Source organism: Emiliania huxleyi (assembly GCF_000372725.1).
Source record: "Emiliania huxleyi CCMP1516 unplaced genomic scaffold EMIHUscaffold_37, whole genome shotgun sequence".
Taxonomy (NCBI): Eukaryota; Haptophyta; order Isochrysidales; family Noelaerhabdaceae; genus Emiliania; species Emiliania huxleyi.
The window spans coordinates 516,638-537,068 of record NW_005199194.1 but is presented as its reverse complement, the minus strand read 5'-3'; the positions used below and the strand labels follow the sequence as shown (position 1 = coordinate 537,068).

Sequence of the window (20,431 nt, the reverse complement as noted above, 5' to 3'; positions counted from 1 at the left end):
CGAGTCGCCCGAGGGGTGGACGAGGGTCGGGAAGGGCGGCAAGCCGGACAGGTTCACCATGAAGAACTTCGGCCGCAACCCGCCAAAGTCGGGCAAGCGGAAGCAGGAACACCGCAAGCCCGCACCCAAGGGAGGTGGACCCCCACCCCCTTCTCCCAAGGTGGTGGACAAGAACAGGCTGAGCGCATTGGGCGCTGGCCCTTCTGGCACCAGCGGGAGCCACGAGCGCGCACCGCCGCGCTCTCCCTCCCCCACCTCGCCGCCTGCCAAATCGCCGCGGCCGTCTGCGCCTGCTTCCGGGTATGACTCCGAGCTCGAATTTTCCGACGCTGAGGCGCGGGATAGGGTGGCAGGGGTTGTGCACGACGCAGTGCAGCAGGCTGTGATGCAATATGGCTATGACGACGAGCTCTACCAGGCATGGAGGGACGGCAAGATAGGCGAAAAGGACTTGCCGGAGGAGGTGATGGCTATGACTTTGGACCTTTGCGAGAGGTGGCGAGCGGAGCAAGCGCGGTGTAGGCGCGCCCACGCGGCGCAGCGGCTCTCCCGCGACCATAGCCCCTCCCGCAGCCGCAGCCGTAGCCGCAGCCCCAACTCTTGCTGCTCTTCTAGTGTCGGGTAGTGACCAGGGGGTGAGGGGACGGATTGAAGATCCCTCACACCAAGATCGTGCAGGGCGGGGACACATGTCCCTAAATCCCATCTCGTCTCAGAGTTTGACCGTTTTTATTTATTTATTTATTTCACCTACCGGTACCGCGGGACGCCGTGTACCGTGGGGCCTTGTTGTCCTAGCACGGGAGTACCGTGTGGACCCGGGAGGTAACAGCAGCAACTACCGCGGGACGCGGGGAAAAAGAAAGAATGAAAAGACGCAAAGCAAAGGAGGGATGGGAGAGGACAAGGTCGCGTGCCCTGTCGCCTGTTTGTGTTGTTCCTGCTGTGTTGTTTCATATGTTTGTGCCCTTGGCACCGTGGGTGCTGGGGGGGGCGACAGGGGCATGGTCAGGGGCCGGGCGTGGCCCTGAGTAGGAAGCGCAGACCGTAGTGCCGTACGCTTACTCGGGATTGTGTGGCAGCCCAGCTTCGTTGGCTGAGTGAGTTTGTGTGTCTGTGTGTCGTCCTCTTCTGTCCCGCGTCCACCCATATCGCGTAGGTGTCCAGTCCGAGCCAGACTGTTCTTCACCTTTCTCTACCTAACCTAACCTAAGCCTGTGGGCAGTGCCGCCGCCAGGCCGCCGCCACGACGCCGAGGGTGCGCGACCGCTCCCTTGCGCACATCCTCGCCTCCGTCGGTGAAGACCTCCTCCGCCGTCCGTGACGCCCATGGATGCGAGCTTCTCCACAAACACTGACAAAACAAGCCGGGGATCGATCACAGTCCATGTGGAAAGAAAGAAAACACACATGTTTCTCTTGAGAAGACAGAAAACAGAGAACCCAAACGAGGGATGGCGATGGGACGAGGACAGGGTCCCCACCTGCACGAGCAGGATCTTGGAAGGAGACGATCAGGGACACAGGGGAACGGGAGTGGGGAGCGCATCCTAGCGCATCGCGACACGGAGGGGGGCTGGGTAGGGCCCACACGACAGGGTCCCAGGGATTCCCCTCTCGTATAGGACAAAGTTGCACCCGGCGGCACGGGGGCAGGCGTGGGCCTCCTACTGGTTGCGCTCTCCTAGTTCTCCTCCTTCTGGCAAGGGACTCCCTTTTCTCTTAATAAATAAATAGAGCAGATGACATCTCCTGGAGGGATGGGCTACGCAGCAACCCCCACGTCGTTTTTTTAAATTCTTTTCACCGCGCGCGAAGTCTTACGGCGCCTGTGACAGCACGTCCCAGACCGCGATCGTATCCGATCCGCGGTGCCGCCCGCACCGCTTCCGCCGCCGCCCTCACCTCTGTGCTCATGCAACCGGCCGCCGCAAAAAAGCTGGCGGAGCTGCAAGAGCTCACACGCCGTCAGGCCGAGCTCGTCGCGGCCATCCTCCAAGACTGCGATGGCGGCGGCGGGAGAGCAGAGCCGGACGAGGTGCGCCAGAGCCTCGACAGCGCACTGAGCGAGGAGCAAAAGCCCGTGGATGACGGGCAGGGCGGGTGCACCGCCGCTCCTGCTGCTGTGGCGGAGGCGGAGGAGGCGGAGGGGGAGTCGAACCTGCACCAAGTGCTGCGGAGGTGCTCTACTCGTGCAGCTGTCTCAGCTGTCGCCGCCGCTCCCGAGTCGACGGCTGCGGCGGCAACCCGCTCGAAGGCGCCTCCTCCTCGGTCGTCTCGCACGCCGCCGCCGCGGGCAGCCTCGCGCGCCTTCTCGATTGCCTCGTCGCCAAACTCCTCGGCACGGCTCCTCCCTCCCGCACCAGCCACGCCCTATCGCTGCACGCTCTGCGCTCGCCGCCTGCTCTCGTGCGCGTGCTGCCTGCTGGCCGCGCCGTGGACAGTGTGGTCGCTCACGCTGGGGCAGCGCAGGGCCGAGGTCCTCGTCCCGCACTCGACGCCGCACGAGCTGTGGCGGCTGCTCGTCATGCTGGGCGTCGCCTTCGTGGCGGTGGTCGTGCCGCTCGAGATCGCCTTCGACGACCACTTCCACCCAAAGCTGCCGTGGGCGGTCGCCAACGTCGGCTTCGACGTGATCTTCCTCGTCGACGTGTACGTCGCCATGCGCACGGGCTACTACCTCGACGGGATGGTCGTGCTCGAGCCCGCCGCCGTCCGCTCGCACTACCTGCACACGCGCTTCGCGCTCGACCTCTTCGTCGCCGCCCCCTTCGCCTGGTTCGTCGGAGGCGACACTTTCGACGAAGACAGCGACTACCACTCGGGCACGCCGGCGATCGTCCGCGTGCTGCGGCTGCTGCGGCTGGGCCGTGTGGTGCCGAAGCTGATCCGCAACGACCTCGCCAAGATCCGCCCCTCCACCTCGTGGCTCCACTCCCACGTCTCCCTCGCGCTCGAGCGGCGCTTCGGCCACGCGGCCGGCCGGGTCGCGCAGCTGTCGGCGCTGCTGCTGATTGCGTGCCACTGGAGCGGCTGCCTGTGGTGGCTGGTCGGCACGACGGGGTGCAACATCTTCGACGACGACCCCGCCGCGTGCGATGACGGGTGGGGTCCGAGCTCCGAGCTGCAGGCCGCGGGACTGCGGGACAAGTACGCGGTCGCCTTCCTGTGGGGCGCCTCCCTCATGACCTGCCTCGTCCCCTTCGACGTCGAGCCGACCACCACCGGCCAGGTCGAGGCACAGCCGAGAGGTGGCCGAGAGGCGGCCGAGAGGCGGCCGAGAGGCACAGCCGAGAGGTGGCCGAGAGGCGGCCGAGAGGTGGCCGAGAGGCGGCCGAGAGGCGGCCGAGAGGCACAGCCGAGAGGCGGCCGAGAGGCGGCCGAGAGGCACAGCCGAGAGGTGGCCGAGAGGCGGCCGAGAGGCACAGCCGAGAGGTGGCCGAGAGGCGGCTGAGAGGCACAGCCGAGAGGTTGGCCGAGGGTCGAGTAGTTCAGCTGTGCGCCGACGGCCCTCTCTCCCTCTCTCTCTCTCTCTCTCCGGCACAGGTCGCCCTCACCGTCGGAGGACTCTTCGTCGGCCTCTTCATCAACATTGTCACCATCGCCGCGGCGACCGCAGCCCTGCAGACGCTCGACGCCAAGCGCGGCCACGTCCTCAAGCGGCTCGAGCTCATCCAGAGCTTCCTCGCGCGCAGCGACGTGCCCGAGGGTCTGCAGCGGCAGGTGCTCGACTTCTTCACCTACCGGCTCTCCTCGTCGCAGCAGGCCATGCACGAGATCGGCTCCGACCTGGCCGGGCTCCCGCGCGAGCTCTCGCTGCGCCTGACGATGGCGCTCTACGGCGACCTCCTCCAGCACTGCCCCTTCTTCCGCCCGCTCTCCTCGTCGGCGGTGGTGGCGCTCGTGCAGCAGCTGCAGCCGATGGTCTGCATGCCCGGCCAGCTGCTCGTGGAGGTCCTCGGCCGGCGGGTGCGGGCGCGAGACCGCCCGAGCTTGCCCGAGATCACCCGAGATCGGCCGCGCGTGTAGGAGGGGCGGCCCGTCGACACGCTCTACCTCGTGCGGCGCGGCACGGTGCGCGTGTGGGTCAAGTGGGGCTTGCCCGAAGAGCGCACCCTCCTCGCCACCCTCGGCGACAACGACTTTTTCGGAGAGCGGGCACTCGAGGGCACCGACGGCCGCACGGCCTGCGCGCCGCCCGTCGCGCAAGCCACCGCCGAGTGCGCGACGTACTGCGACCTGCTCGTGCTGCCGCGCCACGTCTGCAAGGAGGTGCTCGCCGCAGAGCGACAGCGGGTTCGAGCGGGCCGCCACAGCCTAGGCCACAGCCAGCCAGCCGCGGGCCGGGCGAGCTGCGGAGGAGGCGGCTTGCGCCGCTCTTTGTCCACATCGCCACCCGTGTTGCTCGCACAGCCGCCCCCGGACGCCACGGCGCTCTCGACGGCGCTCTCGGACGAGAGGTCCGCGCTGGAGAGCCTCGAGGCGCTACGCCGCGGGACCACGAGCCGGAGCTCGCTGGAGCTCGCTGGAGCTCGCTGGAGCTCGCTGGAGCACGCAATCGTGCAGGCGTCGCGCTCCCCCGCCCGCGCAGAGCACGCCCCCCCCGACGGTGCGGCGCCGCTCCCGCTCGTCCCCGCGCCGCTGCCGCCGCCGGCTGTCGAGTCACTGACGGCCCCGTCGCACGCCCGGCCGCGCCCGCGCGCGGAGGGCTACTCGAACCTCTCAGAGTGAGGCGCCGGGGGGCGTCGTGGGTCCGTGTGCAAACGAGCTTGCCTCTCGTGTGTCGCCGAGGAGGTGGGGACAAGTACACAGTCACACCACCACGACGATTTGGGTCTCAACTTCATGTACGATGTAGCTCGACGGCTCTTCAACGGCTCTTTCTGGGTGAATTGTCAGACAGTGCTATCGCAGTCAGCAACGCACGTGCCGAGAGCAGGGCGGCCTTCGAGCAGGCCACTCTGGGGCTGGGATGGCGCGCACGAGGAGGTCCGTGGGGAGTCGAGGAGGCGGACGGACGGCGGCGTGTCCGGCGAGCGGGCGGCGGCGGTGGCAGCGGCGCCGGCGAGGCGGTGCGAGCGGCGGCACGCCGGGGTAGCCATCGCGAGAAAAAGAATTAAAACAAACTGCGGGCCGCAAGGGCTGACTAGAAGATGCCGTTGCTTTTTCCATCGCCGTACGCAGGTACACCGCCGCTTGGTTGTGCTCGCTGCGTGCCGCTGTCGCCACCATGTCGCCACCCCTGAGGCTCTGCTACGGTCTGCTCCTCACCCTGTTCCCACCCGCGCTCGCGGTATGCGCCGACCTTGCCGAAGTCGCAAAAAACCAAAGCGCATACTCCTGCGTCGGCGACAAAGCTGCGGCGCCGGCACCCACCTGGCAGGACTTGATGAACACGGGCATCCAGACCGGCATGGGCTTCGCCATGGCCGGTGCCCCGCTTGAGAGACAGTCTGACTCGGCATGCTGCACGCCAATTGCTTGCCTCCAACAGGGCACCATCTGCGCAACGAGCGTGAGTAAGCCGTGTCCGACCGAGCAGCCGACGGCAAACTCTGCCTGTGGCGCCTCTTCGGAGGGCCTCGTGTGCAAATACGACCTGAACTGCAAAGAAAATCTCGCGGGCGTCGTCGCCGGCTGCTACTTCATCACCCAAGCAGAGTGCACTGGGGCGGCGTGGCGAGTGTTGCAGGAGTCTTCGGGCCCACCCTCTGAGCATGCCACCTGCGAGCCCGGCAAGGACTTTGCTTCGGCCGACGGATGCAACACCTGCTTCTGCCCAGACAACGGGCTGAAGGCCATGGCGGCCTGTACGGAGAAAGCATGCCCGACACCCGCATCCCTCTGCTCGCTGATCCGCTGCTCTAACGAAGCGATTGATACGGTGGGAAGTGACTGCTACAACTGCTACGGCGGCGGCTGTGTCGACTGTTCAGGTACGCCGATAGCGCCATCGCTGGGAGGTAGGTACGACGCTTGGGCCGATTGGGCTGCCTTCCGCACGCATGCAGGCTCCGCTCGGCGGCTACTCTTCGCGGCTCAGCCCGATCCGAAATGCTGCTGAGCCGCCGCCCTCCTATCGGCCGTCGCCCTCCTATTGGGCTGACCTGAGCGGGCTCGGGAACTCGTTCGGTGGCGGGCAGGCTACGTACTCGTACGACCCGACTAACGCCCAGGCGCGAGGGGTCTCGTGTGCATGTTGACGAGGGGGCGAGACTGGCCTGTTGGCTAGTGCCATTTCACTCTGACACGCTAATCTTGAAAACGTCTCCAACGGAGCTCCGTGTTGCTTCCAGCGCCCTCCCCCGCGCTTCCTGCGGCCATGGCCGATGATCCTAGGAAGAGAGGTCATCTGGCTACCGCGAGAGCGACCCAACTCGTCGACATCGTCCGATGATGGTGCCGCAAAGTCAGCCTTGTTCGGAGGCTATCGTGGGGTGGAGCCGGCAGTACCAGTAGCCGTGACATGTGGTTCCACCACCCCTCGTAGGCTTTGCCTCTGACCGCCACCGTTCCCAGGCTGCCTACTGGGATGGAAAGGAAGGCTCGGCGAGCGTATAGAAGCGTGCTCGACCTCGTCGTGGCAACCTGTACGGCAGCGCTGGTAGGCGCGATGAGCGTCGTGCCACCTGACCCGAGACAGGTCGCAGGCGTCGTACCGAGCGCGTCGAGACCGTGTCCTGATGTGGTCTGCACGGGTGAGTCACGTCGGCGTCAAAGGAGCGACGTGTGACCTGTCAGAGCTTGATCTCTGATCTCAGCGGCGTCGAGTCGTCTCCGGCGCGCAACAAATGTACCTCCCCAGGACGCGCAGAGGCAGCTGCGACCCCGCCGAGTAGACGGCGGCACACCGCGCCACCTGCTGTGTGCCGCCGTCTACTCGGCGAGGTCGCAGCTTCCACTGGAAGGCACCGAGAGGTACATTTTTCGCGCAATGGTCAAAATCAAGGTTTTGTAACGCGGGCTGTGCCACAGTGAAATGGCACTAGCCGTTGGTTGTGTTGCTGCCTCGCGTGCTCCTGCTCGCGCCCTCGCCTACGGTACGATTTCTTCGTGTGAATCGTCGTGAGCGTTTTTTTCCAATTCCCTCCCTTCACTTCTCTAAATGTGCCACGCCCATGAATTCATTCTATTCTCTCTCTCGCGTCTCGGCGCTCCTCCGGGCGCTTAGCATCAGCCATCACACGCGACACGTGTTGTCCATCAGCATCTTAACCCTTTTACGTACACATTTCGAGCGAGTGAAAACCAACTCCTGAGCACGGCGCCGCAGGCGCCTGTTGATAGGTCCAGGTGATAGCCCTGGATGGGCAATGCATTCGCCTACCTGGGCCTCAGATCGCCCGACCGCGTCCCGGTGCTCTGCGTTCGGATTTGTGACGCCGCCGCACCGCGCCGCGGCCGGGGGCCCGCCGGAGGACGAGGATGGCCGTGACGGACCGGGACGAGCTCTGGGAGGTTAAGTGTCAGTGAGTATATTGTAGAGGCCACCCATGTGCACAATATCTTGACTGAGAGCTAAGCCAGGGGAGGCGATGCCGGGGCCGTACAGCAGCTTGATGGTGCTTCGCCGGCGTAGAAGCGGCCGCGGAGGGCTCCGGGTGCCTGAAAAAGACGGATTTACGTGGGCTGTGGGAGATTTACTGTCGACTCAAACGACACTGTGGCGTAATCCTCTCATATATGGCTAAATATTTACCGAGCCGTTTAGCGTTTTAAAGTTCCACCGCTACGACTGGAGATATATCGAGATTGGGTCCTCAGGACCCTTATGAAGCAAAAGGGTTAAGTAGATGCGCCACGCTGCCCGCGGCACTTTTTTTCGTTCGGGACAGCCCCGCCCAGGGCGGTAAAAGACGTAAAAGAATTTAAACAAAAGAACTCTCTCGTAAAAGAAAGAATTCTTAAGATACAAGCCTCTCTCACAGCACACTGGCACGACAAGGGCGCAGACTGGCGCGAAAAGAAAGAAGAAAACCTCCAAAGCAAACGAGGATGGGAGCAGCACAAGGTCCCCAACCTGCTGCACGACATCATACATGACGATTCGAGTCGGCATCGCTGGCGCTGGCATCTCTGGCCTCACACTCGCTGGCATCCTCTCTCGCCGGCTCCCGCACGTGCATGTGACGGTGCTCGAGCGGGCGCCGGCGGCTCGCGACCAGGGGTATGGGCTGGACCTAGATGCAAATGGCCAGGAGGCGCTTGCGCGAGCCGGCGTCTATCACAGGTACTGGGACTGCAGCCAGCCTTACTCCGATCACATGGCCTTCTTCCGCATCGGCTCGCACGGTCCTGAGCCCGCCGGGGTCATGTTCCGACCGGCACTGCTGCGCTGGCTGTTTCCTGCGACATTTGCGGCACGGCCGGAGACCAACCGGGGCGCGCTGCGTGATATCCTGCTCGACGAAATGGCGACGCGAGCAAACACGGGCGTCGTTTTCGACACGGCCGTGCGCGACGCACGGCTGCACGTGGACGGCGGCTGCGAGCTGTTTGGCGACAGCGGCAAGAGCCACGGCGTGTTCGACCTGATCATCGACGCCATGGGTCTGCATTCCACTCTCCGGCACCATCGAGTAGTGGACGCGAGCGGCGGAAAGGCGTTTGGCGGCACGGTCCACATCCATGGCGTCATCAACTCGCCGGAGGCTGCCTGCGGCGCACCGCTGCTGGCACGGCTGCGCAAGTACGGCAGCGTGGCCGGCTACGGGCGCGGATACCTAATCTTTTTGCAGCGCTTCGGCGCCGGGTCGAACGACGGGCGCACGTGCTGCTTCTACCAGCTGAACCACCTCGACAGCGCCGAGTCTCTCCTCGACGAGATCGGCGTCAGCCCACCAAGCTCACGTGCCTCGGGCATCATGACCGATGAACGGCTCGACAAGGTGAAGAGGTGGGTGCTGCATGACATGGGCGAGGTCTTCGACGAGTCGTGGCGCGATGCGATCCGGAGCCTCGATCGTGTGACGGTGGGCGCGCCGAGTTCACACACACTCCTCTGCGTGTATCTCGGCTCAATCTCGGCTCAATCTCGGCTCAATGACCGCAGGTGCGCGGCGAGTTCACACACGGCGAGACAGAGCTCCGCGAGGCCGACGACGTGGCGCTTCCGCTCGTTTGCATCGGCGACTCACTGCTCAACTGCGGGCTGGGCGGCGGCGGGATCCTCGCGATGCAGGATGCCAACGAGCTGGCGGCCCTGCTCGAGAAGGAGGGCGCGTTCGACGACGCGGGCAGGCCCGACCTGAGCTCGCTGCGCGCGGCTGAGGGTGCGATGCTCGCTCGGAAGCAGGAGTTCCACGCAGAAAAGCAGCAGCGCGCGCGCGGGACGTGCGCTCAAGTCGCCGAGCGCGGGCGCGGCCCGACAGAGTGGCCATTCGAGTTGGACGACCTTGGACTCCCCGGGTGGAAGCTGGGCCTGGCGCGTCTGTTGTTGCCCAGGGTGGCTGCGCTCACCAACGCGTGGTACCGCTGGGACGAGTGGCGGCTGGGCAGGGTGGGCGCGACGCCGTCGACGCCCATCTACCCGAGTGTGAAGAAGTTGCTCGACTCGGGGGAGGGCAAGTGAGCAATGGATGTTGAAACATGGAAGGCGCCAGACGGGGACGTGGCTCGTGGGTGCAACCATGCAAAAATGCGGTGTGCGCGATGGCGTATGTATAGTTGCGGCGCCCCAGCAGCGGCGGCGCCGGCAGCGCAGCGGCGGCGCCAGCCGACAGCTAAGCGGCGGGAACGCTCCTGTCCGCGACGAGCCTGCTGTCGGGCCCCGCCCCCGGCGGACGCGGCTCTTCGAGCAGCACCACCTCGAGGGGCAGACGTGCCGCGCTGAGACGTCGCGTGGATGCAGGGACGCAAAGCATACCGGTCGGCGAGGCCATAGCTTTTGCGACGGCTACCGGCAAGAGCGGCCGCACATTGCTCGGTACCCCCCCTGCACTTCTAAGCCCGTCCCTGCTGCTAGGGGGGGGGGGTCTGACCCCCCCAGCAGCGGCCGCGAGATCCAGATCGTTCATCTTCCCACTTGCGTGAAAAAGGGAGCGCGAGGTTTTTGAAATCGCGCGGTTCCTTGGACCTTGCCCCCTGAGAAAGCCCCCGCACAAGTTCTGCGATTCGTGCCCGCTCCCGCGACGCAAGTCACGTGCCGCATGAGTACCGCTCGGTTCGCATGAGTGTAGTACTGGGTGAGTGTCGTGTCGATCCTCGGCGGGGAGAGGGAGTGGGGGGGGGGGGGGGGTCTCGCTTTCGCACATGTTTTGGGTCTTGCTTATTGCTTTCGCACATGTTTTGGGTCTTGCTTTCGCACTCTTGCTTTCGCACATGTTTTGGGTCTTGCTTTCGCACATCTTTGGGTCTTGCTTTCGCACATGTTTGGGTCTTGCGTCAGCAGCTCAGCACATGGGCACACTGCCTCAGGGCACCCACTACAGCACACGCCCGCGGTCACACGACGCACGACTGGTTAGCACAGGACCCGGGGGAGTTTGATTCGTGCCTCGCCCCACCAGCCTCTCCCTGATTGTGGCCGGCCGGCGCGCGGCGCTGCAGCACGCGCGGCGGCTGCTCTCGACGCAGGGGGAGCAGCCACTCTCCCGCCGGAGTAAAGCCGTAGCGGGCGGTCTTCCCGCTACTCGCTCGTATTTGAGGTGCATCCATGCCCCGCCCACCACCTTCTCGGCAGCTCCACCCGCTCGGTGACGTCCTCATCTTCTCCCCCCCTGCCCCGCCCCCCTTCAGGCAAGGGCCAAGGCCCTGGCCACCAAAATCGCGCTCTGCGCTCCGGGAACGGGCAGCAGCGCGACGCAGTTCGAGAGCGAGCGGCGGCGGCGGCTTAGCACCAACCATGTCAGTGCAGGGGCTGGCTGCGTGGGCCCCCGCCACCAGACTCCGTCGGGCTCGCGTCTCCCTGCCCGCTGAGGGGAGCGCAGTGTGTGTGTCTATGTCTGTGTCTGTGTCTGTGTCCCTGTCGGCTCGTGTGTGTCGTGTGTGACTCTCGCAAGCTCGCCTCCCATCGTCCATCGACCGAGTGCGAGCCATGCAGCGTGATCGCAGTGCCGCTCGCAACGTCAGGGGTCGTCCGAGGATTCCTCTAGGGCCCCAGCTTGGGCTGTCCGAGGTTTGCCTCTCGCACCCCGTCTGTTTTCCTTTCCTTTTTTCTCTACAACACCCTCTCTTTTCCTATCTATTTCCGGAAATTCCGTGGAAATCGTCAAATTTTGGGCTCTGAGCCGAGTCTGAGGCTGGCTTGGGCCCAAAATCAGCCAAATTTTAGGCCAAATCGGCAAAATGCCGGGAATTTTGCGGAGAACCCGTGTATACCTGGAAATTACCCTGCGATCGCCTGGGAGCTGGGTATTTTGTCGATTTCCTCAATTTTGCCTCAGATGTTGCCCCAGGTCAGCTCTCAGACTCAGCATCTCAGCTCTCAGGGAAACTCGCGAGTTTCCAGAATGGAGCACCAAAACCCTCTGTTCCCTGGAAATTTCCGGAAACGCAAAGTGCTGGGGACCAATCTGTTTTCCTTTTTGTTTGCCGGAAAACCTCGGACAGCCCAAGCCTCAGCACGAAAAAAGAAAGCGGGTCCCTTCCCTACAAAAGAGGCAGGCGTCTTCTTCGCTGTTTGTTCACAGCACGCCCAAAGGGGAACCTAGCCCACGGTTCCCTGGGGTCGCCTCGTGAATAAACGAGTATAAAGAGCGGTGCAAAAGAGGTACGTGCCTCCCCGTCTTTGTAGCCTGGCGTTTGTGCCCCGTTTGTGCCGCGTCCCGTGCCCCCGAGTTCATTTTAATAGGACGACCGAGTACCTATCCCCTATCCTTAGGGGAACCCTGGCGTCACGTGCACAAATGATCCGTTGGGCGTCACGTTGAGTCGTCTCAGTCTCACGTGAATTCGTCCCTGTCTCACTCTCAGCGTCTCAGCGGTGTCTCAACAGATCCATCACTCCGTCTCACTTCCGTCTCACTTCCGTCTCTCCTTCCTGCCGTCTCAGCGGTGTCTCAACAGATCCATCACTCCGTCTCACTTCCGTCTCACGCAGTCTCTTCCTGCCTTCTCGTCCGTCTCAAGCGCGACAGGCTCCCGAGAGTGCCCGAGAGCGCCCGAGAGCGCCCGAGAGTGCCCGAGAGTGCCCAGATTGCCCGAGAGTACCCGTGCAACGTCGTGATGTGGGGGGCAGTGGGAGGCGCCCGAGAATGCCCGAGATTGCCCGAGGTTGCGTGCTTGGGCTCCTGCCACTGCCCCGAGGTGACCACTGCACATCAGACCACATCACGAGGGCGATCTCGGGTACTCTCGGGCGCCTGCCACACTGCCCCGACCACCTCATGAGGTTGCACGGGTTATCTTGGGCAATCTCGGCACTCTCGGGAGCCTGCCGCGCTGAGACGGACGAGAAGGCAGTCAGAGACGGAAGTGAGACGGAAGTGAGACGGAGTGATGGATCTATTGAGACACCGGAGACTGAGACGACTCACCAAAATTTCCACAAATGATGGGGCGGCGCGAGGCACCGGCGGGCGTTGCGGGCGGCGCCTCCTCGGGCGAAGCGGCCTCTTCCAGCTCGCTGGGCGGCCTTCCCAAAGAGGCGGCGGCAGCAGCTATCCAAGGCGACGACGCGGCGCTGCTGGCGTGGCTCGACAGCGGGGGGCGGGTCAACGCGACTTGTGAGCGGCCTCTCCGCGCTGATGCGCGCCGCCCAGTGTGGCCACGAGCGAGTGGTGGAGCTGCTGCTGCAGCGAGGCGCGGAGATCAACCTGCAGAACAGCAACGGCGACACGGCGCTGATGATCGCCGCTGCTCACGGCCACGAGCGGGTGATCGAGCTGCTGCTGCAGCGCGGCGCGGATGTCAACCTGCAGAACAGCGACGGCGTCACCGCGCTGATGACCGCCGCCTACAACGGCCACGAGCGGGTGGTCGAGCTGCTGCTGCAGCGCGGCGCGGAGATCAACAAGCAGGGCAGCCGAGGCGGCACCGCGCTGATGGACGCCGCCAGCCACGGCCACCCCGCCGTTGTGCTCCGCCTGCTGCGGGCGTTCGCAGACGCGGCGTTATGCTCTGAGAGCGGCAAGTCCGCGCTGCAGTATGCCAAGGAGAACGGCCACGCCGCGTGCGTCGAGGCCTTCCGGCAGCACGTCGCAGAGGTGTTGCGGGCCAGCGCGAGGCGGCGGTGGGCGGCGCGGGCGGCGCATCCTCGGGCGAGGCGGCGGCGGGATCGACGGCCGCGGCTTCTTCGGCCGTGACAGCAGCTATTGACGGCGACGAGACGGGGCTGCTGGCGTGGCTCGACAGCGGCGGGCGGGTCAACGCGACTTCCGTGGTAGGCAATGGGAGCGGCGTCACCGCGCTGATGTGCGCCGCCCAGCTTGGCCACGAGCGAATGGTCGAGCTGTTGCTGCAGCGCGGCGCGTATATCAACCAGCAGAACAGCATCGGCGGCACCGCGCTGATGGGCGCCGCCAGCCAAGGCCACGAGCGGGTGGTTGAGTTGCTGCTGCAGCACGGCGCGGAGATCAACATGCAGAACGGCGAAGGCTACACCGCGTTGATGAGCGCCGCCTTCTACGGCAATGAGCGGGTGGTCGACCTGCTGCTGCAGCGCGGCGCAGAGATCAACCAGCAGGACAGCAGAGGCGGCACCGCGCTGATGGACGCCGCCACCAACGGCCACGAGCGGGTGGTCGAGCTGCTGCTGCAGCGCGGCGCGGAGATCAACAAGCATGGCAGCCGAGGCGGCACCGCGCTGATGGGCGCCGCCCAGGAGGGCCACGAGCGGGTGGTCGACCTGCTGCTGCAGCGCGGCGCGGAGGTTGACGAGCAGAATAGCATGGGGGGCACCGCGCTGATGGGCGCCGCCGGCTACGGCCACGCCGCTGTCGTGCTCCGCCTGCTGCGGGCGGGCGCAGACACGACGGCGCGCGCTGCGAGCGGCAAGTCCGCGCTGCAGATGGCCAAGGAAAAGGGCCACGCCGAGTGCGTGCGCGCCCTCGAGGAGCATGCGGCGGCGGCGGCGGAGGTGGAGGCAGCGTGGAGGGAGGCGGAGAGAGCGGCGGCGGAGGCGGAGGCGAGGCGGCATGCCGAGGCGCTGCTGGCGGAGGAGGAGGCGGAGAAGGAGGCGGGCGGGCGCGACAAGGAGAGCAAGAAGGGCAAGAAGAAGAAGAAGAAGGGGAAGGGCGGCGGTGGAGGCGCTGGGCCTTCGCGGGAGCCCGAGGATGAGGCAGCGCTGGCGGCGGGAGAGATGGCGGAGTTGGCGGCGGCGCTCGAGGAGAGCGCGAGGCTGGAGGAGGAAAGGCGGGCGCCCGACGAGCAAGCGTCGTCCTCTTTGGCTGCAGAGAGGCCGCTTTCGGTGGAGGAGGAGGAGCCGCCGGCCGACTTCGTCTGCCCAATCACGACCGAGGTCATGAGTGACCCGGTGATGGCGGCGGACGGGCAGTCGTACGAGCGGACGGCGATCGAGCGCTGGCTCGCGACCAAGTCGACGAGCCCGCTGACCGGCGAGGAGCTAGAGTTCACTCGGCTCTTCCCAAACCACACACTCCGCCGGGTGATCCGACAGTGGCAGGAAACCGCTCGCAACTGACACGCTTGTGGCGGGGTCAGAGCCTGTCACTGCATTGGTTGGCACCTGACCAGTGACCTGACAAAGATCAGAGTGTCACTTACAGTCCTTCCTCTTCCAGCATCCAGCAGCTTTCTCAGAGCACAGAGGGTGCGTGTGAGTGAGTATTCTTGATACGAAACCACGACGACACACACCAGTCGACTCGGCACTCGCATCGATCGGTTGCCTCCATGAACGGCGGAGCTATTCTCGCGGCGTCCACACCACACCTGGCTCCAACGTGGACACGCCCATAGCTGGGGACACTACTAGGTCACGCGTGGCATCAGAAGTTTTATCTCTGGGCCCCGAAAGGCAGTTTCGTGGCCAGCCTCTCAAAAAGAAACGAGACCAAAGAGAGATGGCGCAGCCGGAGGGCTGGCGCCGTCAGAGAGGATGGAGCGGCCACAGAGGTGGCGCGGCATCAGGTCCCATGAGCAGGGAGAGAGCGCAGCGAGAGCGCCGCGCATGAGGAGCAAGGGCCAAGCGCGCTCGCGAAAGTAGGCGGCGAAAGCGCGCGCCAGCTGAAGTGCAAGTTTGGTGTTCACAGCAGCGGAGGCTGAGTGAAGACCGCATGCGATGTGCGCGAGGGCACACGAGAGGGACTCAGGAGAGGTATCCGTGAGTACCCTACGATAAACTAGTGGCCTACCACGAGTTGGGGCCCCCACCCCAATCGTTATCGGCGGAATATGTCCAAGCGCCGAGTGGGGTGGCGAGGCGACCCCGCTCGCGGCCGGGCTCGACTGCCCGCACACGGCAGTCTTCACGAGCGTCGTGCTCAGGCATCCGACGCCGGCCCTTCCACGATTGAGCGCTTCTGCTTCCAGACCGCACCTCTCCCGCGCTCGTGATGGTCGACTTCATCTGCGCCGAGGCCGGCCTCTGCAACAAGCTCCGGTCCGTCCTCTCGTACCGCGAGGCGGCCGTGCAGCGGGGCCGCCGGCTGGTCGTGCTGTGGCGACTCGGTGCCGCCTGCGACTCACCCTTCGAGGACCTCTTCGAGCCGCTTCCCGGAGTCGTCATGCTGCACGGTCTCGGCGAGCTGCCGCCGGCGCACCGCGAGGCGCTCGCCGCCGGCGGCGGAGCGGCGAAGGCCTCCGTGTACGACTCGCACCCATCCATCAAGTACACGGAGACCGAGGCGACGATGTACGCCGCGCTCTCGCCGCTCCCGCCCGTGCGCGCCGCCGCCGCAGCCAACGTCGCCGCGTGCGGCGGAGCGTTTGTCGCGGTGCACATGCGCCGCACCGACCACACGGCCATGTTTGGCGACCGGACGCCCGACGAGGCCTTCTTCACCTTCTTGGAGGAGCGCGCGCCGCTGCCCATCTTTTGCGCGACCGACAACGCGCTCACGCTCCGCGAGGTCGGCCGCCGCTTCCCGCTCCGGCTGCGCGGCGCGGCGCCGATCCCCGAGCCGGCGGGGGGAGAGGCGGAGAGAGAGGCGGAGGGCGAGGCGCGGCACACGAGCGTCGAGCGCGCGGCGGTCGACCTGCTCACGTGCGTCGAGGCGACCGCCTTCATGGGCACGTACATGTCCTCCTTTAGCGACGCCATCGCGCTGCTGCGGCGGGCGCGCGGCCTGGACACCTCGGACGACAGGCACGTCGTCCGCTCGCTCGGAGGGAAGCACTACGACCCGGACGTCCACTCGGTGGCGCTGCCGCCGCTCGGGCCGCCGGCGGGGGAGCCGGGGTAAAGGGAAGCGGGTAGGTTTGTCGGGTAAAGCGTAAAGCCTTTAGTAAAGGGTGTGGATGCTGGGTTAGTGGGTGGTACCGGGTACTGGGTTGAACAAAATCGAGGGACGCGACCCACTTCGCCACAGACGGTCCCGCGCCTCGCCACTATGACGGCGGCACGGCCGCAGCTCGTGTGCGTGCCGAGACAGAGAGAGAGAGAGAGAGAGAGAGAGAGAGAGAGAGAGAGAGAGAGAGAGAGAGAGAGAGAGAGAGAGAGAGAGAGAGAGAGAGAGAGAGAGAGAGAGAGAGAGAGAGAGAATTCAGACCGTCTTTGTCCGGAGTGAATACTCCAACGCGCTCGTCGGTGACCACGGTGTCCCTCAACCTGCGCCGCGCTCGGCGAACCTCGACAGCGCTTTCGGTGGCATGCAGCTCTTTGCGACAGAAGCCTGGAGAGCAGCTCCTCTGCTGCTCACACACTCTGCACAGCTGACACAGCCTACTGTGCGGCTGCCACAGCTGTGACAGCGATGGGCTCGCCCTCACTGGCCCTCAGTCACTTGTGCTGCGGCTTGTGTGAGCGACACTGCTCGGCGACTGCCGGCACACTGTGAGACCATGGGTGTGAGGTAAAACCACGCTACCAGCGCTTGGTCACATCGCCCCGAGGTCAGATCCATCTACTCTGTTGAGAGAGATTTTTTTCTTCTTTCTCTTCTTTCTCTCTGTTGATGACAAGACTTGTCTACCGGCTGGAGCCGAGCAGGAGGGCTTGGCGCACAACCCTCTGTTCAACTCACCCTCCACACCCCGTAAATAAATAAATAAAACGAACACCTCTACTGTGAGATGGGTAAAAAGGTTTGTCGGGTGCACTGCAGCCTCGGCGCGGTTGCCTCCATTGGTGGGGGCGCCGCCGTCGCTCCGGGTGGTGGCCGCAGTGGAGGTGGTGGCCGACGCCGCCACCACACAGGGATTTTAAGGAGAGGAGTGTGATGCGCTAGCCGTCGCCTACCCTAGGGAGTCTGCCTCTTCCTATCTCTCTTCGCAGTCTCTCTCCGATTCTCGCTTCAACCTTCGTGCCACCTCGCGGCCGTCCCACTCTCGTCGCTCTCTCCCTTGTCACTTCCTCCTCTGTCGCGTCGTTCTCTTCTGTCTCGTCCTGCGGCGCCGCCGCCTGCCGGTCCCTTGTTCTCGCGGCTTCTTTCGCCTTTCGGCGCAACTCCGTCCTCCTCGCGGCGTATCCTGGCCCCTCGAGTCTATCGAGCTCCCCTCGCGCAAGGACGGTACGGTGTCGTGCGAGCGAGTTTCGGTAAAATTCTTTTTACCATTGCACAGGTGTGTGCGGCCGTGGTCTTTGTTTGGACTCAAGCGTCCAGCCAACATTCAGGCCCTAAGCGAGCGCTTGATGACCACAATGGAAAGCACTGACTCACCTCCTTCGCCGCCGTTCCCTTGGCGAGTCCTCCTTGTCAGCATCATCGCGTCGCTCAACAACATGGCCTTTGGCTATGACGTCGGCGTGGTCTCGGGCTCTCTCCTCGACATGGCCGGGAGCCTCGACCTGTCTCTCAGCGAGCAGGAGCTCGCCACGTCGGGTCTCAACTTTGTCTCCGGCATCGGCGCGCTCGCTGGCGCAGGCTTTGTGATGGACTCCCTCGGCCGGCGGGCGACGCTGATGGTCTCGTCGCTGCTGCTCGTGATTGGCGGCGCCTTCGTCACGCTCGCCAACTCATTTGGCGTGCCCTCGCGTCGGGTCGCGCTCCCGCGCGCCTCTCCGGCCGAGCCCGCCCTCCTCCCTTCCTCCCCAGGCGTGCTGCTCCTCGGCCGCGCGCTCCAAGGACTCGGGTCGGGCTGCGCATGGTGCGCCTGCTCGGTGTACATCGCGGAGCTGGCGCCCAAGGAGTACCGCGGCGGGCTGGTCGCCGTCTCGGACATCGGCATCAACGTCGGCATCCTCATCGGCTACGCCGTCGACCGCTCCATCAACACGGCAAGCCGCGCCCGCCCGGAGGCGTGCTGCGGGCGGGGCCGAGCGCCGGTGGGGTGACGGCGAGATGAGGGCGAGAATAGGCGCTGCCCGGTGCGCCGGACCTGCGGTGGAGGCTGGCGATGGGCCTGTCGGTGGTGCTGCCGCTCCTGTACGTTGCTGCTTGCCCGTGGCTGCCCGAGTCGCCTCGGTGGCTGCACATGGCAGGCGAGGGGGGCAAGGAGGGGGGCTGGGGCAAGGGCAGGAGGGGGCGAGGGGAGGGCGAGGGAAGGAGTGGGGGCGAGGGAGGGAGACGGCTGCACCTCGCAGGCGGAGGGCGGCGGAGAGGGCAGAGGGAGGGGAGGAGAAGGCAGAGGGAGGGCGAGCCCCCACCGCACCATACCGTCTCCCTGACCGCCCCCCTCGCCGCGCCTGCGCAGGGCGGGAGGAGGAGGCTGCCGCAGTGATGCGCCGGCTCGAGCCGCCGGCGCCAAAGGCAGGCGCGTCTCGCGCCGCGGCGGGCGGCGCGGCGGGCGGCGCGGCGGGCGGCGCGGCGGGCGGGGCGGCGTCGGCGAGCGCAGCCGAGGCGGGCGGTGCTGGGGCGGAGCCGGCGGCGGCGGATGGCTCCTCCCACACCACCGGCGCCGTCGCCTCGTGGCGGGACTCGCTCTTCCCGCCGACTAGCCGGGCGCGGCGGCCGGCGGCGAGCCTGCGTCTCAGCGCTTTCTGGGTTCGTGAGGTGTGGCGGTGTCTCCTTTCTGTAGGTGCCCCCCCCCCCCCCCCTCTCTCTCGCTGATTGGTTGATCAATCGCTCTTGAATTGGTCATGCTCAGGAGCGGCGGCTGGTCGCCCTCTCTCTCGCCCTCGGCCTGGCGCAGCAGGTCACCGGCACCGAGGCGATCCTGCGCTACACGCCCCGCAGCGTCATTCCGACTCCTCATAACGGTGGTCAGTGGTACGCCTCAGGCAATCCTGTACTACACGCCCCGCATCCTCAACCAGTGCCTCCCCCCAGACGCGGGCGCGAGGGCGGGCGGTGCGGGAGCACCCTCTTGGCCGTGCGCAGCGCCTCTTCACAGCTCTCGCGGCCGTGAACAGGCGAGTCGTCGGGCGTCTGCCACGCGAGCGCCTCGCCTCCTCCCGACTTGGCCAAGGAGGCGGCTGGCGACGGCGCGGGCTGCACGAGCGCAGAGGTGGTCTTCCTCGTCTCGCTCGGAGTGGGGGCCTGCAAGCTGGGAGGCGACACCCGCGCGGAGTAGCACTGGCAGTAGTAGTACTGGCAGTAGAGTGCTACCACTCAGGGTCGTACGGTTGTTCTTACTCCTTGGGAGGCGAGCTCGCGGCGGCAGCTCATGAAGACTGCTATTGATTACTACCGCTATTCTGCTAGTCTCACTTCTCATTCTCAGTGTCCTTGTCTGTGGGGGGAGGCGAGCTCGTGGCGGCAGCGCTCGTCGACACGCTCGGCCGCCGCTCCACCATCATCTGGTCGAACCTGGCCCTCGCCGCCTTCACCGCCCTCATCGGGCTCCGCTTCCTCTTCCACTGGCCTGTCTCCGCCTCCGCCGCCGCCCTCTGCCTCGCGATGCTCTCCTTCTCGCTCGGGCCGGGGCCGCTCACCTTCGTCGTCATCTCCGAGATGCTCCCGCTCCACCTCCGCGCTAAGGTCGTCTCGCTCTCCGTCTTTTGCAACCGCGTCGGCTCCGGCACCATCGCCCTCACCTTCCTGTCGCTCAAGTGCGCGATTGGGCCCGCCGCCGCGTTCGGCCTCTACGCCGCCGTCGGCCTCGTCGTCACCGCGTTCTACTACACCTCCGTCGTCGAGTCCACGGGCGTCCGAAACCTCGCGAGAGCGGCGTCGCGCCCCCCCCCCCACGCACCCCGTCTCTTCACACCTCCGCGCCGAGCGTAGGCCTCTCCCTCGAGGAGGCGACCGCGCCAGAGCCCGCTCTCCTCTCGGCGAGGTCGCGGCTCTCGGACGCCCCACCGCCAGAACCGGCACCAGGCAGCCCTTCGGCCGCCGAGGAGGCGCGGCGGCTGGCCGACCAGGCGGCGATGCGAGCGCTGTACGAGGCGGAGAGCGGCTCCCGCCCGCCCCGCCCTGGGGTGGAGTTCTCCGGGCCGCCGATCGTCGTCGGGACCCCGATCGCGGAGTCTGAACACGTGGCGAGGGTGTGA

At 65.7% G+C, this 20,431-nt stretch overlaps 5 protein-coding genes across 5 annotated transcripts; all 5 read left to right on the top strand.

Moving 5' to 3' along the window:
• Nucleotides 1-1,915: 1,915 nt before the first annotated feature.
• On the top strand, nt 1,916-6,064 carry EMIHUDRAFT_209153 (hypothetical protein; the record flags this gene model as incomplete). The annotated part of the gene is made up of 5 exons (XM_005771931.1): nt 1,916-3,208; nt 3,628-3,954; nt 4,030-4,676; nt 5,248-5,936; nt 6,012-6,064. 5 exons carry the CDS (start codon nt 1,916-1,918, stop codon nt 6,062-6,064), a joined length of 3,009 nt encoding a protein of 1,002 aa, XP_005771988.1.
• A 1,961-nt stretch (nt 6,065-8,025) lies between these two features.
• Nucleotides 8,026-9,907, top strand: EMIHUDRAFT_451154 (hypothetical protein). Its single transcript, XM_005771930.1, has 2 exons — nt 8,026-8,972; nt 9,095-9,907. The coding sequence occupies exons 1-2, from the start codon at nt 8,040-8,042 to the stop codon at nt 9,569-9,571; spliced, it is 1,410 nt and encodes a 469-aa protein (XP_005771987.1). The 5' UTR covers nt 8,026-8,039; the 3' UTR covers nt 9,572-9,907.
• A 375-nt stretch (nt 9,908-10,282) lies between these two features.
• On the top strand, nt 10,283-14,581 carry EMIHUDRAFT_209151 (hypothetical protein; the record flags this gene model as incomplete). Its single annotated transcript, XM_005771929.1, has 3 exons — nt 10,283-10,291; nt 10,738-10,845; nt 14,213-14,581. The coding sequence occupies 3 exons, from the start codon at nt 10,283-10,285 to the stop codon at nt 14,579-14,581; spliced, it is 486 nt and encodes a 161-aa protein (XP_005771986.1).
• An 874-nt stretch (nt 14,582-15,455) lies between these two features.
• On the top strand, nt 15,456-16,304 carry EMIHUDRAFT_102205 (hypothetical protein; the record flags this gene model as incomplete). Its single annotated transcript, XM_005771928.1, has 1 exon — nt 15,456-16,304. One exon carries the CDS (start codon nt 15,456-15,458, stop codon nt 16,302-16,304), a length of 849 nt encoding a protein of 282 aa, XP_005771985.1.
• Nucleotides 16,305-17,701: 1,397 nt separating this feature from the next.
• On the top strand, nt 17,702-20,431 carry EMIHUDRAFT_209149 (hypothetical protein; the record flags this gene model as incomplete). The annotated part of the gene is made up of 7 exons (XM_005771927.1): nt 17,702-18,325; nt 18,358-18,464; nt 18,694-18,757; nt 19,087-19,201; nt 19,352-19,470; nt 19,644-20,087; nt 20,180-20,431. The coding sequence occupies 7 exons, from the start codon at nt 17,702-17,704 to the stop codon at nt 20,429-20,431; spliced, it is 1,725 nt and encodes a 574-aa protein (XP_005771984.1).